The sequence below is a fragment of the Adiantum capillus-veneris genome, chromosome 2 (genome assembly GCF_014529385.1).
Source record: "Adiantum capillus-veneris isolate H3 chromosome 2, ASM1452938v2, whole genome shotgun sequence".
In the NCBI taxonomy this organism is placed as follows: Eukaryota; Viridiplantae; Streptophyta; class Polypodiopsida; order Polypodiales; family Pteridaceae; genus Adiantum; species Adiantum capillus-veneris.
The window spans coordinates 118,032,529-118,051,167 of record NC_140932.1 but is presented as its reverse complement, the minus strand read 5'-3'; the positions used below and the strand labels follow the sequence as shown (position 1 = coordinate 118,051,167).

At 43.0% G+C, this 18,639-nt stretch overlaps 1 protein-coding gene across 1 annotated transcript; it reads left to right on the top strand.

Annotated features, from left to right (window-relative positions):
• The first annotated feature begins 7,468 nt into the window (after positions 1–7,468).
• LOC147463459 (aureusidin synthase-like) lies at positions 7,469–9,676 on the top strand. The gene is made up of 2 exons (XM_086488984.1): positions 7,469–8,301; positions 8,566–9,676. Exons 1-2 carry the CDS (start codon positions 7,556–7,558, stop codon positions 9,443–9,445), a joined length of 1,626 nt encoding a protein of 541 aa, XP_086345110.1. The 5' UTR covers positions 7,469–7,555; the 3' UTR covers positions 9,446–9,676.
• The last annotated feature ends 8,963 nt before the right edge of the window (positions 9,677–18,639 follow it).

Genomic DNA, 18,639 nt, shown 5'->3' with positions numbered 1-18,639 from the left:
TAAGCAAAGTCACATACGTTGCAAACTCTAGCAAAGTTGAAGGATAGCCAACATTCACAATCCAAGGTGGTTAACTCGTCTTTGCCAGCTACCCATGAACCTAACACTTCAACACTTGTAGTTGCAGCAAGCAGTAATATTGCAAGTACTCAACCTGCACGACCTAAGAGTACATATCAATGGGTCCCCAAGGCCTTACTTCCAACTACCTCAACCCTCCCATCCATTCCAAGAAAAAATTTCCCTGGAAAACCAAGAGCGCGCTCTAGGAGGGTCAAGACCAAATCACGATGGATTCCAAAACGACTATTAGAAGCCCAAGGCTACTATGATGGAAATGAGCAAATCTGGGCACCTAAACGTAAAATGTGTTCTTCCCTATCAACAACAAACCCATATGAGTCAAACAGTGTAACGCTAAAGCCAATGGCAGACCGTGGGAAGGGAAAGATCATAGAATGCTACACACCTAGTCCAGAGCTAGTTTGGGCTCCAAGGCAAAACCAATTTATTCCACCTAGCTCAGGAAGGGGGGAGTTCCATGAAGCTTCTATCTCCTCATGTAATACATCCATAGAGGTAAAAGCTTCTACACAGCCTCCACCTACAATAGTGGACCTCCATGAAGCTACAAAGGAATCCACACCTTCCAGTGTTCAAGAATCACCTAATGAACCACTTCAAGTTCGATCCTGGAAGAGTACCTTACCACCCTTGCAACTCGACGAGGCACCTAAGGTAATAGAAAACTACTGGCAAAAATCTTCACCTATAACAACTTGGAACAACTGGTTTCAAAAGGTGACGACATCATTTCAAATGATATGATCTACCCAAGGAAGAGGGGAGTGTTTGTGGACATCCATTATTCACTTGCTTCCCTCTCAACCTTTCTCCCTGACCTCTTAATCTCCAATCTTAGGGAATGTATATATAAAGCTTTATACTCACAAAAACAAGATAAAAAAGTAAAAGAGCAAGAGCCATAACAAAAATCATAAAAACAAATTATGCACAAGAACACGACCCTTGTAATATTTGCACTCTAACCATCATCTATTTGCGTGTACAGATATGGCTAGTACGCTAGAATCATCCACTCCTGCCTTGGGTGAGAGGTACCCTTGTTACTTTTCCCAAATACTTCACATGGTCTTTCCAGTGCTTTCATGTGAATGGGATTTGATAGGTACGCTAGCATGTGAGAGGAATTTTGAGGAGTTAGAATGGCTGATACGTCTCTTGACCACGTCTGATCCATACTTAGTAGAGAGAGTTTCTCCCATTGCACAAGCCTACCCTTTTGACCAAGATGACTATAGGCGTCTAGTGACCTTCTTAGTAAACATGGGCACCTATGATGAAGAAGAAAATTTACAGGACTACACGGATGGCACATATGGTCTCATGGATGATGACTTTGTTTATCTCGACGACGAGGATAGGGGTTTAGCCTTAGGGTTTCCCCCCAACCTCTACAATATCCTATTCCCTTGACTCTCTAGGGGGAGTGCAAATAATTAGGTTAGGGTTCCTTATGTTTTTTGTTGTGTTCAATAAGTGTTGGTACCTTTTCCCACCAATGTGCCTCCTGGAGGTATTCCTTTTGTTTCCTAGTGTGTACAGGAGAGTGTTGCTATTGATAGGATTTGAACCTTCATGGAATCTTTATCTCGACTCACTCTTCAAATCAAGCGCGACCATCGACACAAACAAGTGTTTCTTGTCTATTAGCATTGCCCCTTATCTTTTTTGCATCTATGATTGTCTGCTTTAATTGTGATTGGTAGCCTAATATTCATCGCATTTGCTTAGTATCAAACATTTAATTCAATGTAATTTTTTGTCATAATCACTTGTTTAGGTTTAAAAATCAAACAGCCCGACTACGCTAGTTTGACCAAGTTAGGTGTTAGAGATCTTCTCTTAATACCATGGGAATGCCTTCCTAATAATCAATGGTTACTTAGGTTCTTAATCCGATTTAAGCAGCATTGTGTGAAATGTACCAGGGCTTTCTAGTGGGCTTGACCCTATTGACCTTTAGCTTAAGTATTATAAAGGGAGTTTACTAGTGTGATGAGCCTGGGGAGGTGTATCAGTGTTATATGACCCCCCAAAGTTACAAAATTAAAATGTTGAAAATGAACAAACAAAAAATCAAAGTGCCACACTGTAAAATCTTAAGCTGGAAGAGAAATCTCAGCTTGATTTGGTACTTCACTCACATGTATTGCCTATGGCACTAGAGCCCTAGAGGTTCCCAGTGTGGGCGCTTTTCCTTGAAAAGCAAAAAACCCAAGGCATACAAAACAAGCACACACATCAAATTGAATCACTGTGAAAAGACTTTGGGGGGTCAAAGAAAAAGTAATCAGTCAGGCGATGATTTCATGAGAAATTCCTTTTATGGTAGCTTAACTACAAGGTCTTCCAGATATAGCCTCTAGTCAGCTCTCGAACATGAATACTTGGCTCTCGCGATTAAACAACTTAATTGACCACAGAAATTAAGAAGCTTACCCATGGTATTAATATTCGATCGCTAGTGCCTTTCAACCGTCAAATTAGCGACCCCAGACTTGTTTAATTTTTTACCTTTACATCTGTTTATGCATTTGATTACATTGCAATTTAATGTTCATTGCTGACAAATTGTTTGAAATTCTTTTACCAATCAATTTTACCAATCATTGCTGACAAATTGTTTGAAATTCTTTTACCAATCAATTCTCACTGTTTGAAACTGCATATGCTTTTTAATCACTTATGAGAATGCAATTACTGTGCCAATGTTGTTTGATTTTGCAGTGACTGAAGAAGGCTAAGGACATTCATCTCAAATGCTCTTCCACCTCGACGAACGAGCTTCAACTCAATAGCTTCCGAGGACGGAATCTACATCAGGAAGGGGGGCATGTTAACCCTCACGGCTCACTGACACCCCATCACCTACGACGGACGTGTATTATGTATTTGTTAGAGTCAAGTACCGGGCTTGTCGGACCAATAGGAAAAGGGTAAGAGTGATCGCCGATGAGAGGCGCACTCTAACTGGGACATTTAAGGGATTAGTTGGCTAAGCATGGGCGCCCAAGTGTGAATGAGGTGAGCTTATATAAAAGCCAACTAAACCTAAAATTCACTCATTCTCTCATTTGTGCAATAGAAGAGTGCTCTTGCTCCATCTCCATCTCCATCTTCTTCTTCTTCACCTCCTTGTGTGTGTGTGTGTTATGTGTGTGTGTGAGAGAGAGTGCGATCGAGCATTGCGGCGGCACGACGGAGGTGAAGCGGTTGAGCGCGACGTAGCGGCGTCTCCTTCTTCTTCGCGGCGAGGAATCCTCCACGGCAGGAGCATAGAGCGGTGAGTGACACACCATTGCCCTCTTTTGAGCTTACTAGTTAAGCTAGTTGTGTGCTTGGAGCCGTCTGTGGCTCGCACACAGTGTTAGGCAAGGCCCTTGCTTCGACAGTGCGGCAAGGAGCGCACACTCATCTCTCTCTCTCTCTCTCTCTCTCTCTCTCTCTCTCTCTCTAACACAGACACATCAGTGCCCCATGCAAGGGTGTAGCAGATTTTAATAGGTGGACTCGAGGTGGTGAGAGAGTGATCATGGATGTACTGGGTATTCAACTTCTCTACGTCTATCGTGCTCTTCTATTTAGGGGCTATTTGAGGTTCCCAATGTTTGCAATAAGCCAGGTTTAGTGTATTTTTGTCACTAAAATTGTAATTTTTGGCTAGATTTCAAGCTTGCTAATGAAGAAAAATAACAAAATTTTGCAAGTTTTAGTGTCAATACTATCAATTCTTCAAATTTTGACCTAAAATTCAAAAGCCTGTTTTATTGTGCAATTTTTTATTTTAAGATTTCTTTAAAAAAATATTTTTGGTAAGACGTATTTGAGAAACCCTCCTCTGTGTGTGTGTGTGTGTGTGTGTGTGTGTGTGTGTGTGTGTGTGTGTGTGTGCACTCTCATGATGTCCCACATAAGGTGTAGGTAGCGCCAATCAAATCCAAGATCATTCGACTCTGACCCTTTGTGCAAAGCTACAACACGTAATGTGCACGTACTCGAGGCTAGAAGGAAAATTATACATGAAGGTGTCAAGTGCGAGATTTTAGCTCAACATTATACGATGCATGAAATCTTTGAAAGTTCTACATTTTTTGAAGCTCAAGTATAAATTTCAAGGCTAGAAAGAAAAAGAGAGTTCTTTATGCTGCACATAATCTAGCCCGGGTGCCACATCCCAATGGGATCGACATTGAAGGTCACTCGAACCGTCGAATTTGGATTGTTGAGAAAATTCAGGGCGAAAAGTAAATTCGGGGTAGCAAGTAAATTTGAGCTAGTCAAGATGGATTCGTACCTTGCACGTCAAAGCCACGACCTGTCCTATTCAAGGCATGGGCTCTAACCACCACGCTCACATGCTTTCACTGAAGATCATAGTACTCCTATACATTACATTATAAATGCATACTGATTTATAAATTTGAGTGTCAATCGCATGATCTACAATGCATGTGTGTCATATTCCGTCACCTCCACCCTTGATCCCATTTAACCACGTCCATGCCATATAGTGCTCGGTGTTTTTTACGGCCTTCAAAATACAAAGTAGAGCCACCCTTTACAAAAACAAAAGTAATCACCCTTGTAATCACCCTTCAAAATTGAAGGCCGGAGTGAAACTCCATGGCCTTGCTAAGAGTTAAAGTAATATAAATATGAATATAGTATTAAGTATTGCTTTTTTTTGACAAAACATAGATGTAAAAAATAAATCTTTTCATTTTTTTACCATCAAAGTACTTGCTACTTGCCCAAACTTTTACATTTGAAACAAAATGACTTCTTACTTATTCTTCATTTTTACATCAAACAAAATGACTTCCTACTTACTCTTCATTTTTCTTAAGGTTCCGGAAACCAAAGAGAAAGTGACACATCGATGTCCTCCACTTCTTTTGAAACCAAGGAGACCACTTCCTTTGAAACCAAGGAGAAAGTGACACATCGATGTCCTCCACTTCCTTCCAATGTTATGATAAGACAACTCTAGCAGAATGTCTTCCAATGCTATGATAAGAAGGCCCCCACACACATGGGGGTAACTGTTATATGTTACCCCCCTAAAAACAACACTCACAAGAAAAAAGAAAATGACCATTTCCTTTGCAGCACGTCAAAAGGGCGTTTGCAGTTTTGTGAGTCCTCTAATTTTTTATTCATTTAGAACTTTACGATTTGACCTTAACCTTTTCCCAAGGATGAGAGAGAAAAGATTGAGACTAGAGAGATAATAGAAAGTGAGTCTTTTGAGGCAAAATTGCAATCACTTAAGCTTTGAAAGGTGTGAGAATGAATTTCAAGGATATGGGAAGATCCCAATGTTCAAAACTGATTTTGGTGCCTCAACTGGACCTCTTAGACGTGCAGTTAGCTTACCCCTCCCCTTTCAAATTACAACAACAAACATTTTACTTGTGTACATGAAGCGAGATAGAGGTAACTCCAACCAAATATTTTATTAACCCCCTCCGTGTGGGGGGGTACCTAAGACAACTCTATCATATCTATATATTCATTATTAAATAAGATTCTCTTCTATGATAAGAGAACTCTAGCTTATCTATATATAGTTAGTGAAGATAGTCTTCCAATGCTATGATAAGACAACTCTAGTTTATATATATATATATATACACACACACATACATATATATATATATATATATATATATATATATATATATATATATAGAGAGAGAGAGAGAGACATTATATGTGCATCAATATGGTAGGAATTGAAGCATCCCAGAATAAATTTGGCCTTACCATATTGATGCACATATAATCTCTCTCTCTCTCTCTCTCTATCTATATATATCTATATATCTATATATATATATATATATAGAGAGAGTTAGTTAGTTAGCTAGAGTTGTCTTGTTGTAACATTGGAAGATGAACTTATTTAATAATGAAGCATCTAGCAATAAATTTGGCCCCACCATATGATGCACCTTGCTTCTCATTACAAGCAGGTCACGTGCTAATTGTTTAGTAATAGAGAATATAGACAAAAAGAAATATGTGTGGTTGCAAAACCGAGTTTTCCCAAATATTGGAATTTGGGTACCAATATTTGGGTATTGAAAAACTAAAACAAACCCATATAAACTTTGTACTTTGAACTTTATTGGAAGAAGAAGGGTACGTTCCTCTCAGAACTAAAGGGCACGGGGCATTAAATGAAGCTCCAGAAGTGGGATCTACGGCTAAGAAGCTCAGGCACAAAAGCAGAGGGGCGTAGGGTCGTAGGAAGCACCAGAAGTAAACCAGGACGTCGAAAAGTAAACTTGGACATGGGCACACCTGTCCACGTTGACTTATCATGCGTTTGTTGCCCACCATGATCAACATATGGGCACGGGGGGTTGGAGAAGCCATGCGCCTTGCCCAGCACCCACCGGGGTTCAAATATTGCGAGTAGCACCCCACGTCCCATTTTTTTGAGCCCTCAAATCTCCTTGAGATTTGTGCGCGCACCCTCAACCGTAGATCCCATCTCTTTACTCCCGTGCCCTTTAGTGCTGAGGGTACCCTCCACACAATCTCACATGGGTTATGATGGGCAACGTCAAATAGGATGTACAACACGCAAGGGGGAGTGGGGGTCGTTTGATGCACATATTTAAATTCAAAACATTTGGTAAGTTCATGGTGAAAAATAAATTCGAGGCGGTCCGCATCCCACGTCTTGAATCCACGACCTCCCCGTTGCGAGGCATGTGCACTAACCACCGTCTGCATGTCTTCATTGATATATAGGGGACGAGTATGGCCGGTTGTTTTCGGTGGCCTCTCTCTCCCTCTTTATCGTGCGAAAAGGATTTTTAGACTGTAATCTTTATTTCGCAGTTCTCGACGCGTGTAAAGTGCACTCTTTCTCTCTGTCGTTACAGAATACATATAGATTTGAGTATATCATATAGTAAATGTGGGCAGATTTGTAAATTCGGCTTGGGTTGCCTTTGCACCGCCAAATCCAATAGCCCACGTTGACGCTCCTTCCATTTTTCACCATTGATCCCTTTGAACAGGGAAAAATGTGTCTCAGCTTAATATCGTGAGGGCAAGGGGAAAATGAGAAATTCCACCTCAAAATAGAGAAAAATAGTGTAAAAACTTGAAAAAGTAGTCTAATTTTCTAAAATTTCCTCTTGATTTTTCCCCGAACACTGGTTACATGCCATGATGCCCGTGTGATATAGCATTTAGTACTTCGCCACTTCTGCTGAATCGAAGGCCGTGTATGGCAATGAGGAGAAAAGCGTGACAAACGGACGTGAGACCCTCGTGCGTTTGCTTACACGCAGTATCAGCATGCGCAGGCCTAAGCATTAGCGTGTGACGCTGCGTGTGTACTGCTGTGCAGAATAGTATCCTAGCAGCCACTAACTTATACCCTCTTCGCTCATCATCCGTCGGTCTGCTAGATTGCCATCTCCAACTGTGCCTCAGCTAGCTCCCTCCAGCGATGGCGGTTCTCGCAACCGCTCTCCTGCTCCTCCTCTTCTCTGCATCCCTCTCCGTCTCCGCAGCCCCCATCCTCGCCCCCAACCTCACCCTTTGCCACACCCCTCTCAGCTTGCCTGATGAAGAGGAGGTCTTCTCCTGCTGTGCCCCTGATTTCGGCCAACCCGCCGTCGATTTTAACATGACCGAAGCTGCCATGGCAGCTGCCACTGGAAAAATTCGTGTGCGGCGGGCTGCTCATAACATGTCTGATGCTGATGCCGCCCGTCTAGCAAGAGCTTATGCGGCTATGCGTGCTCTTCCGGTGGGTGATCCTCGCAGCTACGACCAGCAAGCGAACATACATTGTGCCTATTGCAGTGCTTGCTATCAGATGGGGGGCATATCCACACCTCTTCAAGTACATGGGTCATGGCTCTTCTTTGCTTTTCACAGGTGGTACATTTATTTCCATGAGAGGATTCTGGCGAAGCTCATAGATGATGACACTTTCTACCTGCCATTCTGGAATTATGATCATCCTGATGGGATGACAGTGCCCTATTCCTATGTGCAATCATCGGAGCTACGCGATGACAACCGTGAACCAGCATGTCTTCCACCTGCTACTGTCTTCACAGATTTCTATTATTACAATGCAACATTGAGGACAGAGTTTGAGCAGATTCAAGCCAATTTGGCCACCATCTATCGCCAGTTTGTAGCTGCTCCGGACACCCCATACCGCTTCTACGGGCAGCCGTACCGGTATGTACACTACTCAGTTGGCATGTGTATGCGTATGTGTACATCATTTTTTGATGGTGTGAAAGTTAATTTAAATGTTTTGTGGTGCCTAATTATTTTGTTGACTTTACTTATTCCTTAGTTTCTCTCTCTGTGGCAATTTGCATTTCTTAATATGTAAGCATGTTTTGTTGGGTAATTAACCATGTGATTGAAGATATGTGCCTATTGTCTTTCCATGAGTTTCAAGAGTTCTGATTTCTGAGTTACTTCTTTGTCATTCAGTGCCGGAGATGGTCCTCAGCCTGGCTATGGGACGGCTGAGACACAGCCTCACAACAGTCTCCATGGATGGACTGGTAACCAGAAGAATCTCCTTGCCAAAGATATGGGGGCACTCTATGCAGCGGCGCGCGATCCAATCTTCTACATACACCATGTGAACATAGACAGGCTGTGGGAGGTATGGAGAGGCCTCGGCAGAGATGACATCGATGATCCGGACTATCTTGATTCGGAGTTCGTCTTCTACGACGAGAATGCACAGCTTGTGAAGGTGACTGTGAGAGATAGCTATGATACCTTGAAGCTTGGATATGCATATGAATGGGTAGAGAATCAATGGCTCGACCTGAATCTATCAACGCTAAGCAACGGCTCCCTTGCAAACATGTCAATGGAAGGGGTTTCTGTGTGTGCATTGGGTGAGCCCATCCTGGAGACATGCTCCCTTCTTGTGTCCAGGAATTTGTCCTCTGCCAATGGTGGGCAAGAGACGCTCGTATTTGAGGGGATAGAGGGGAATGTTACCAATCCTTCCATGTTCAGTGTCTACATGAATCTTCCGGAAGCACATATCCATACAATGCCGGACTGTGTGGAGTATGTGGGGCGGTTTTCAGCGATGGCGCAACCGGTACAAGCGGAAGTGCAAGGGACAAGTGCGATGAAGACATCAGCGAGGTTTGGGATTGGACAGAACATAAAAGATTTGAAGATGGAAGGGGAGGAGGATGTGGTGATAACGGTAGTGCCGAATATGAATAATCCATTGCTACCAGTATCGATATCAAGTGTGTGGATAGAGTATGAGCTGCTGCCATCACAATTGAGGAGAAATGGGGGAGCTAGTGGCACATCCAATTATGTGCGAGCGTCGCGATGAGCATTACGTACATGTGAAGAGTTCTATATGTGGGTTTTACATGAATCTAGTAGAGGGAATGAGAAGTGGTGGAGGCTGATATAGAGGTGCAGGATATAGAGGATGCTATAACCCTTTCTCTTGTGAAAATATGTCCGATTTGTAGGCTCTCTGTGTTGAATTAACAGTATACAAGGAAGTGTTTATGTAACATGCTTTTAACTAATGAAACAAAGAGGAATTGTCAATTAATGCCTCTCAGTCTTGAATTTGTTTAGGGGCAGTATTTCCCCCATTGTTGAACAGAGAGCATGCCATTGGTATGGAGTTCTCCATCCCGTTCTCAAGCGTCAGGCATGTTCACGTGAGGCATGCTAGTCTTGGTTATCAGCGAGGGTAAAGAGACCAATAAAAAACCGCCCTTCAAAGAAAGGACAATGACACCTTCAATTATAAGACAGAGTTGAACCCACTTTGTGCATTCCAAAAGGATGTTTAACGTTCCGTTTTATTTGAAATGAAACCTTTTCATCATTGGACAATGGGTGACTTTAAGTTTTGTTGGTACCTATGTCTGGTTTTGGGTTTGGTGTCCTTTTTCACACCCATTTTTCTTACATAGGAATGCACAAATGGAATGGTAACTTTCAGCTCTAATTGTCAAAACAGTTGAGATCAAATTTTTCGGAATGTTCTGGAGGGGGCGAATCAAATAAGCTAAAGATTGGTTATAATTGAGCTCGGAGACTGGTGATCTAAGCTCCCTCTCTTGGGTGGCTTTATATTTTCTTTTACCTTGTGTCATTGTCACGCGAGGCTTAGTTATCAGTTATAGATAAATGTGCAAACTATGTCCAGACAGAGCAGTACTTGAATATCTATCGCTTGCATGATCATGCGAGGCTTAGATATTCATTCATCCTCCCAAATATGCCTTGAGATTCACCCCTACAAAGGGTAGGCATCGTTATTTGTTTAATGCTCCTTTCTCGCATGTGACCAACAATAAGGCTTTATTGGAATGGTGGTGTATGAAGAATGGAAGTTTCAAGAGAGAGTGATAGCCATAGAAACTTGTTAGATTAGGGTCTTCCTTCCCCTCTTACTCAAGGGAGGTTATGTCCTTCCCCAGGTTTTCCGGCCCCTTTCTTCTCATCATGCTCCCACCGAGCACCCTAGCACCCACCCTAGTGCTGTGGAGGTCCCTCGCGCCTCGTGTGCAGTCCACCTTCGATTTTTCTCCAAGAAAGCCAAAGAACTTCATCGAACATCAAGTAACAACAAGAGAGGTAAGCCCTCTGTTACTCTCCCTGTGTCTCAAATTGCCAAACTTGAGAAAGACCTAGAAGCAAGGGCGGTGATTGGTTGGTTGGTTGGCATAAGACCCCCGACCGAGACTCTCAAAGGCTGGAGCAAAAATCAATGGGGAGCTAGAGGAGCAATCCTCTGAACATTCAAGCCCTCCCCAAGAATCAATTTGTTTGTTTTCTTCAGAGCGGAAATGGCCTTTGATATCATCAGGATGGGTTCTTGGCTATTAAGAAGTTCCCTGCTTCTTGTGTTCCGTTGGAATAGGCACTTTCACCCTGAGGTCCTTGCCAAGAGACACTATCTTGTTTGGGTAGAGTTGCCGAACCTTCCCATGCATTACCATCAACACCTCAAAATGATGTCTTCGCAACTTGCCAAGTCCTCGGAGGTCGCCCAAGAAGAGAATTCAATCCCTCATGGCATCCTCAGCTCCTGGTTGAAATGGACAATTTTGTCTGGCTGCCCCCTGCTATTGACATTCTCATAAATGATGGTGCAGGGTTGAAACTACCTCTGGAATACAAGTACCTCCCACAAGCTTGTTTCTTGAGTGGGGTTGAAGGCCACTTCGTTCGAAATTGTCCTATCAAGAATCCTTCTGCTGCTCCTCCCCCCGCTCCTCCTAGCAGAACTGTTCCCCCGCAACCCTCCTTCCACCCCCCCACGCCCAACCCTCCTTGCACTAACTCTCAAGCCGCAAAAGGCAATCCTGTTCCTCCGCCCCCCAAAAGGTAGAAAATTGCCCAGCTACTAGACTTATCCCCTCATTGACTTTGTAGACTCCTCGGATTATGAGGAGGAATGCATCCTACCACCGCCAAGGAACCTTCTCTTACTTTGGAACAAGTCAGCTCCCTAGATCAATCTTCCAAGCTTGATCTTAACAAGGACTCAACTGCATCCTCTTTGGAGCTTGTACTGGTCTCCAGACCCACTCCCATGGAGATCCTCAAGGACAACAAGAGAAGTCACTCAAATGTCTCTCAGACTCCCCCTAGGGTGACCAACACTGGAAAACGCCCACAACATGGTCATAAATGAAAGTCACTGGCGAAGACTCAGCTAGGAGACTCTAAAGTTTCTAAGGATCTCAGATGGATGTCTTCCGCCCACCCAAAAGGTTCAGGCGGCAAAGCTTTAGGGCAATGTTCGGGGAAAATCCTTTTTCCAAAAATATAAAATTCCTTTCCTTGAAAATGCCAAGAGGAAATTTTAGAAGATAAGTTAACTTTTTTGAGGTTTTTACACTATTTTTCTCTACTTAGAGGCGGAATTTTTCCTTTTTCCCTTGCCCTAAACCGGCATTTTTGAAAATGAAAACGACACGATAGTGACCTGAGAGACATTTTTCCCGAACAGTGCTTTAGGGGTTCTTAATTGGTCGTCCTCCTCAGAACGTGTTGGGAAGTACTGGTGTGCCATCAACACTCCAACACCCCTAAACTTTTTGATCATCTCTATTTATGTGGGAGGCTCTGCTTTTGACCGTACTGCCTTTTGGAGGAATTAACATCCTTCAACCGTCTTACTCTTCTATTGGGAGAATTTAACATGGTGGAATCCTTACAGGATAGATTTCTCAACAAAGGAGTTTGCATCTTAGGACGAAAGAAATATTCTTGGCTCCTCGTTGAGGGCTAGCTTCAATTGTGGGACATTGGCACACTTGGGGAATTTACCTGGCAAAACTATAGCGGTGGAGATTTGGCTAGAAAAGCAAGGCTTGACAAATGTTACTTAAGCCTCTCTTTAACCAATATGTTCGATAGAGTCAAGGCCAAGCCAGCTTACACTAATTGCTTGTCTGATTCTGCATCATAGTAGATGACAAAGCTGAAAAGATCAGAAATCACTGGTTCCATACTGACCTTGAACTATTCAAGCTTTAGGAGGTTCAAGATCAAATCTCTAGCATCTGGAGCGATTACTTCAGCTCCTCGATGAAGATGTGGTCTAGTGCAGTCAAAAGAACTCATCCAATCTCGCAAAAAAGTGTTAGCCATCAAGAGAAGAAGGAAGGAAGCCCTCTACTCTGAGCTGGTTCAACTTAAAGGGAACCCATTAGGAGAAATATGAACCTTGCATGGGCCTTGTAAGGAATCCTAATTTTTAGGGATTAAGGCTAATGTTGTGTGGGGTTTAGGGGGCAAGGGCATTGAAGAAGGTAGTTTTGAGTAGGCTTTTCTAGCCTTTTTTTTAGACAAATGTAGGATGTGGACGTAAAGGGTTGTTTTCTCTCTCTAGCTTTTTTTAAAGTGAAGGAAGCATAGGGGTGTGTATGTCCACATCAGCAATTCCCTGGATCAAAAAGAGTCAAAATTTGACTTTTTTTTAAAAAAAATCATTTTTATTTGTTTTTTACTTAAAACTCCCTCCCAATATATATACGTATCCAAAAATCATTTTTTGACCCATTTTTTAACCTAGAAGCTTAGAAAGTCCATTTTTTTAAAAATCTTTTCCCCCAAAAAGTAATAAACATTTTGTTCTCTCCTCCTCCTCCCTCCTCCCTCCTCTCTCCCTCTCCCTCTCCTCTCCCTCTCTGCCCCTACCTTCCTCCTCCTCCCCAATCTCTCCCTCCCCCCCCCTCCTTCCTTCTCTTCTCCCATCCTGCTCGGCCTCTCTACCCTTCCCCCTCTATCTTTTCATCATTTGCTTCCTCACGCAACAGCTTCCATGGTGTTCACGGACATCACAAATGGTTTGCTTCCACCACCACGTACTCCGCACACCAAAAGCATACATATTCGCTTACCCACGGCATTTGCACCGAAGACCACTAGTGAGGGTGATCAAAGGTCATCACAGGAACGTCGCACAGCTTGTGAGACCAATGTTGACATTTGGGTGGATGGCCATTTGTACCCTTACGATCCTATAAGCCGCTTCCATCCACCGTTTAATAGCCTTTCCACATTTCTTCAATTTCTTGGGAGGGGAGAAGTAGGTTTATTAGGCTATTGCAAGCGGCTGTGTATGGGTGCAGGTGCTTCTTTGCATATGTGGATGCACGAATGTCAAGCTCTTCACCTCAAGACGACGGCATTACAAGAGAGTGTTGCCTCTTCGGAGAGGGTAGTTAAAAGTCTTGAACAACAAATGCAAGAAAAGGAGTCCCACATCCAGAAGCTTACCAACACCATCACATACTTGAAAGAAACACCCCTTGGTGCAAGGGAACGCAAACGTCCGTATTCATCCATTGAAACTCTTCCACATTCCGGAGGAGCACGCAAACGACGAGTTACAGCCACAAGGTGATTTGGTCTTTACTTGCATGATGCATTCTTACTTCACACTATTTTCTAACATTTATGTTTATTTGTTGCCAGAAACTTCATCCAGGAGGCATGCGGTGGAACAAGCCAAGATAATTGAGTCAACCTTCTCACTAGTTGTCTCAATACCGAGGACGTGATTTTTATCTTACAATCACCTGGAGGTAAGCACATTAAGGATGCAGTCACCAAGGACCTTATGCGTAAATTAAGAAATGTGGTTAGTGATGATGATGTTCAACAAGCTTGTGATGAGGCTGGAATCAGCACCAAAGCCTATCAGGCTATTTTTCAACTCCTAAAGGATTCCCTCAAAGAACATGGCATTGTGGAAAACCTATTTCCCGTTCCTCACAAGGTCAAGCTCGCAAAGAAGGCCACAAACGAAGATGTGTTCTCCCGCATTGGGACATACCTATACATTGAGGACACAATGCCAACTTCCCTTTATGCTTCGTGCGCAACAAAGACAAGGGGAAAAGGTAAGAAACAATCCATAAGACCTTCGGAGAAGGGCTTTCCTTACACAATGTGGAATAATATTTTCGTGGATCTTAGAAGGCTTCAAGAAGCCATGCTTAGATTTTACGAGTTACCTGAAGAAGGTGACACACTTTACTTTTTTCTTTGGTATTATTCTTATCATAGACGCTGAAGTTTAAGGTCTTAGCACTATTTATTTTGTAGTGCTTGGCACAAAAGTCGCTTTTGTGTTGAAACTCGATGAGTGTCAAATAGTGAAAGGCCGAAGGTTAGAGAGGCTAAGTGTCACTCTAATGAACGAGGCCCTTCTGCAAACCAAGCGAAGGGATTCGGTCGAGCCATATCCCACCCTATCTTTTAGCGTGCAATCAGAGAAAGACATTTGGTGGTTGGGTGCTATTGAGGTGCCCAAAGAGACCAATGGAGTACTTTCATGGATTTTTGAGAGAACTTCATGGATCACAGAAGTAATACACTCCCAAATTGCAGGTCAGAAGTTGGAGATTGAGGGCTTTGGTAGTTATGATGTGGAGTGGCACTTAGGTGGGGATTTGAAAACCATAAAGTGTTTGCTTGGATGCAAACAAGGGGCTTTTTCTCTCATGCCTTGTCCATTTTGCACTCGAGGGTACAAACTTAATGGACAAAAATCACATAAGAGCACTGCAAAGGCCGGTTACATGCTTCCATGGCAAGGGCATGGAGAACAAGGGTTAGATTGTCGTGATGTCGGAGATGAAGGTAGAGAATGGGAAGCGTCTATTTTGAGATGTCCCATGCTCAATGCCCCATACCGTGATCAAAAGGACCACGCTTGGAATCCAATCTTTCGATTTTCTCTATCGAATGTACATTACACGCATTCATGCGCATTTTTGATAGGCTATTGAAGCTCCACATTGACTATGCTTTCACAATGAAACCGTTGGAAAATTCCCAGGAAGCGATCGAAAGAGTGGAGGTACTCTTGAATTCCATTGGCTGTCACGGTGGAAATGTGTCTATAGTTGCTGCAAAGAACACAGGGGAGGCCCATGAAATTGCTCAACAAGTGTCAATGAGTGGACAAAAAGCTAGACACTTTTTGAAGAGAGTTTCCCAAGGAAAGCCAAGTCAATATGATGCTCAAAACAGCTCCAACCAGCAGGCAGGTAACCTTTGGGAGCTTTGGAAGGAGTTATGCAAAGCTACTACTGACAATGATTCAAATGGCGAGCTTGCAAACAAGCGCAAGCAAGTTTGGGCCCATTTTGATAAAATGGTCAAGCTTATGGGCCTTAACAGCACAACAGAAGAACAACGTCAATCATTTCAAGAAGCTTTGGTGGATTTTACCAAGGTCTTCACCCTTTCTTGGGGTGAAAATAACACCACACATTACATGGTAAGTCATTCATGGTGTATTCATTACAAGGGATTGTTTTTATTTAATAATGTGGATCGTTTACTCATGTGAACAACATATCTTGTTTGCGCATGGTGCATTTTTAATGCACAAGTATAGATCGCTTGAAATTTTTAGCACTCAAGGCATGGAGAAGTCCCATTATTGAGCAAGGGGAGTGTACTTCAAAAATACTTGACATAGTGGTGGAATGGTGCAATCCAATTATTTGGAGGAGATGTTCAACTGGTTTTTTCGCACAACATTTGCTCATAAGCTCACAATGAAGCGTGCGCGACAATCCAAGATTGCTATTGAAGTGCGCAAATGGAGTCGTCAAGAGCATAGTAACAAGTGGCAAATGTCGCAAGGTCCCACCAAGCATGCTGCATGGCGGCGATGCAGAGTGCGACAAGGATCAAAGTGGATACTGCGCGAGTCACTAAACGTGAACGCAGGGTCCAACTCTTAGCGACATGTTTATTTAAAAAATAATACTTCTTTTAAAAAAATTAGTGTGAACAGGGCCCTTTTTAAATGGGCCCTTATAAATATTGCATGCTCTCATAAATCACTCATTTCTTAAGAACAGGTGAGCTCTTACCAACGAAATGGCGCGCACCAAACAAACCGCGAAAGAGCATCCGCCTACTAACAAAAACACCCTCCAAGGATGTGAGAAGCCGTCATGGCTTAAAGGCACAAGAAAACGGCCACGAACACCTGGCCGTTCCAGGAACTCTTCTTGTAGTGGGCATGGTGGTAGGGCACAAGAGTCATCAAGGACTGTTGAATCTCCACCTCCTCAAGATATAACACCTAGAAAGAGAATGAAGCAACGTGCCCAGTGCTGGAGAGAAGCAGAGGGCCAGCAAACATCAGAGTCCGATAGGGAGCAGCCGTCGCACCCCCAATCACAAGCAGGACCATCCAGGACTTGGGTGGTCCATACAGACACCGAATCAGAGAGTGAGCCACCATGGCTGCGAGAAAAAATACCGCGCACACACCGGGTGGCCGTTGGGGGGAAGACATTGCCTCAAGGCCAGGGAGCTCTCCCCACATGACAAGATCGGCAACCAAGGGAAGAAGAAGAATCAGAAGAGGCTGCAGAACCAGCCCCTAAGCATGTAAATAGGCGCAAGTCTAAGTTTTTCAAGAAGCCTAAACGTCGCCCGCCAGCAAATGTGCAAGTGCCCCCAAGACAACCGCAGCGGCGCCGAAAAATAGCAAGGGCATTTGCAGAAATCCGCCACTACCAGAAGAAGACGGAGCTCTTGATTCGACGCGCCCCCTTTGCTCGCACTGTGAAGGAGGTGCTTCAAAGCTATGGAAATCAGTATAGAATGCAAGCAATAGCGCTAGAGGCTATTCAAGAAGCTGCAGAGGCCCACATCATTTCGGTGTTGGAAGATACCAACCTATGCGCCATTCATGCAAAGCGAGTGACAATACAGCCAAAAGATATGCAGCTTGCACGTCGATTGCGACGAGACTTCGAGCATTAGCCGAAGTTATCCCTCTTTTGGTATTGCACATCCTTATCTTTGTAATGATTTGACTTTCCAATGACAATATGATCAACAGTTGTGTCTACTCTGTCTATTATCTTTGTAATTTCAAGTACTGTATGTAATTGCAGTCAATTTCAGTAAAGTTGTGCATTTTAAGTACCCTTGGGGGTAGATAAGCCTATAAGGGGCCAAAAAAGCTTGGCCACAAGGGCGCGCAAATGGCCCATCCATAACTGATGGATGGGCCATTTGCGCGCCCTTGTGGCCAGGCCTTTTTCTGCCCCTTTTAGGCTTATCTACCCCCAAGGGTAGTTAAAATGCACAAATTTACTAAAACCTATTGGTTTTGCATCAATATTTTATATGGATCCTTGTGGACACCTTTTTTTTGGTCATTTCAAGCTTTGAATTCCTTATAGGATATCAAAACAAATAACATATTGTGATACTAAGTGTCTATGCAACATTAATTTGGATTTTTCAAATGTCCAATGTAATTGGACTTTTTGGTGGAGGGGTGTACTAGGTAGAGCTAAAGCAGGTGATAGTGTGCTGGAAAATTCATTTCATAATTGATTTCAGCTTTTCTAGTGTCCTTGAGTCTGAACATATGCTGGAATTGCCATAAAAGGGGTGCATTTAAATGAATGATGCAAAACCAATCCATTGCAGTATATTTGTGCTTTTTAAGTACCCTAGGGGGTAGATTGGCTTATAAGGGGCAAAAAAATGCCTGGCCACAAGGGCGCGCAAATGGCCCATCCAAAACTGATGGATGGGCCATTTGTGCGCCCTTGTGGCCAGGCCTTTTTCTGCCCCTTTTAGGCTTATCTACCCCTAAGGATACTTAAAATGCACAAATTTACTAAAACCTATTGGTTTTGCATCAATATTTTACATGGATCCTTGTGGACACCTTTTTTTGGTCATTTCAAGCTTTGAATTTCTTATAGGATATCAAAACAAATAACATATTGTGAAACCAAGTGTCTATGCAACATTAATTTGGATTTTTCAAATGTCCAATGTAATTGGACTTTTTAGTGGAGGGGTGTACTAGGTAGAGCTAAAGCAAGTGATAGTGTGCTGGAAAATTCATTTCATAATTGATTTCAGCTTTTCTAGTGTCCTTGAGTATGAACATACGCTGGAATTGCCATATGAAAAGGGTGCATTTAAATGAATGATGCAAAACCAATCCATTGCAGTATATTTGTGCTTTTTAAGTACCCTAGGGTGTAGATT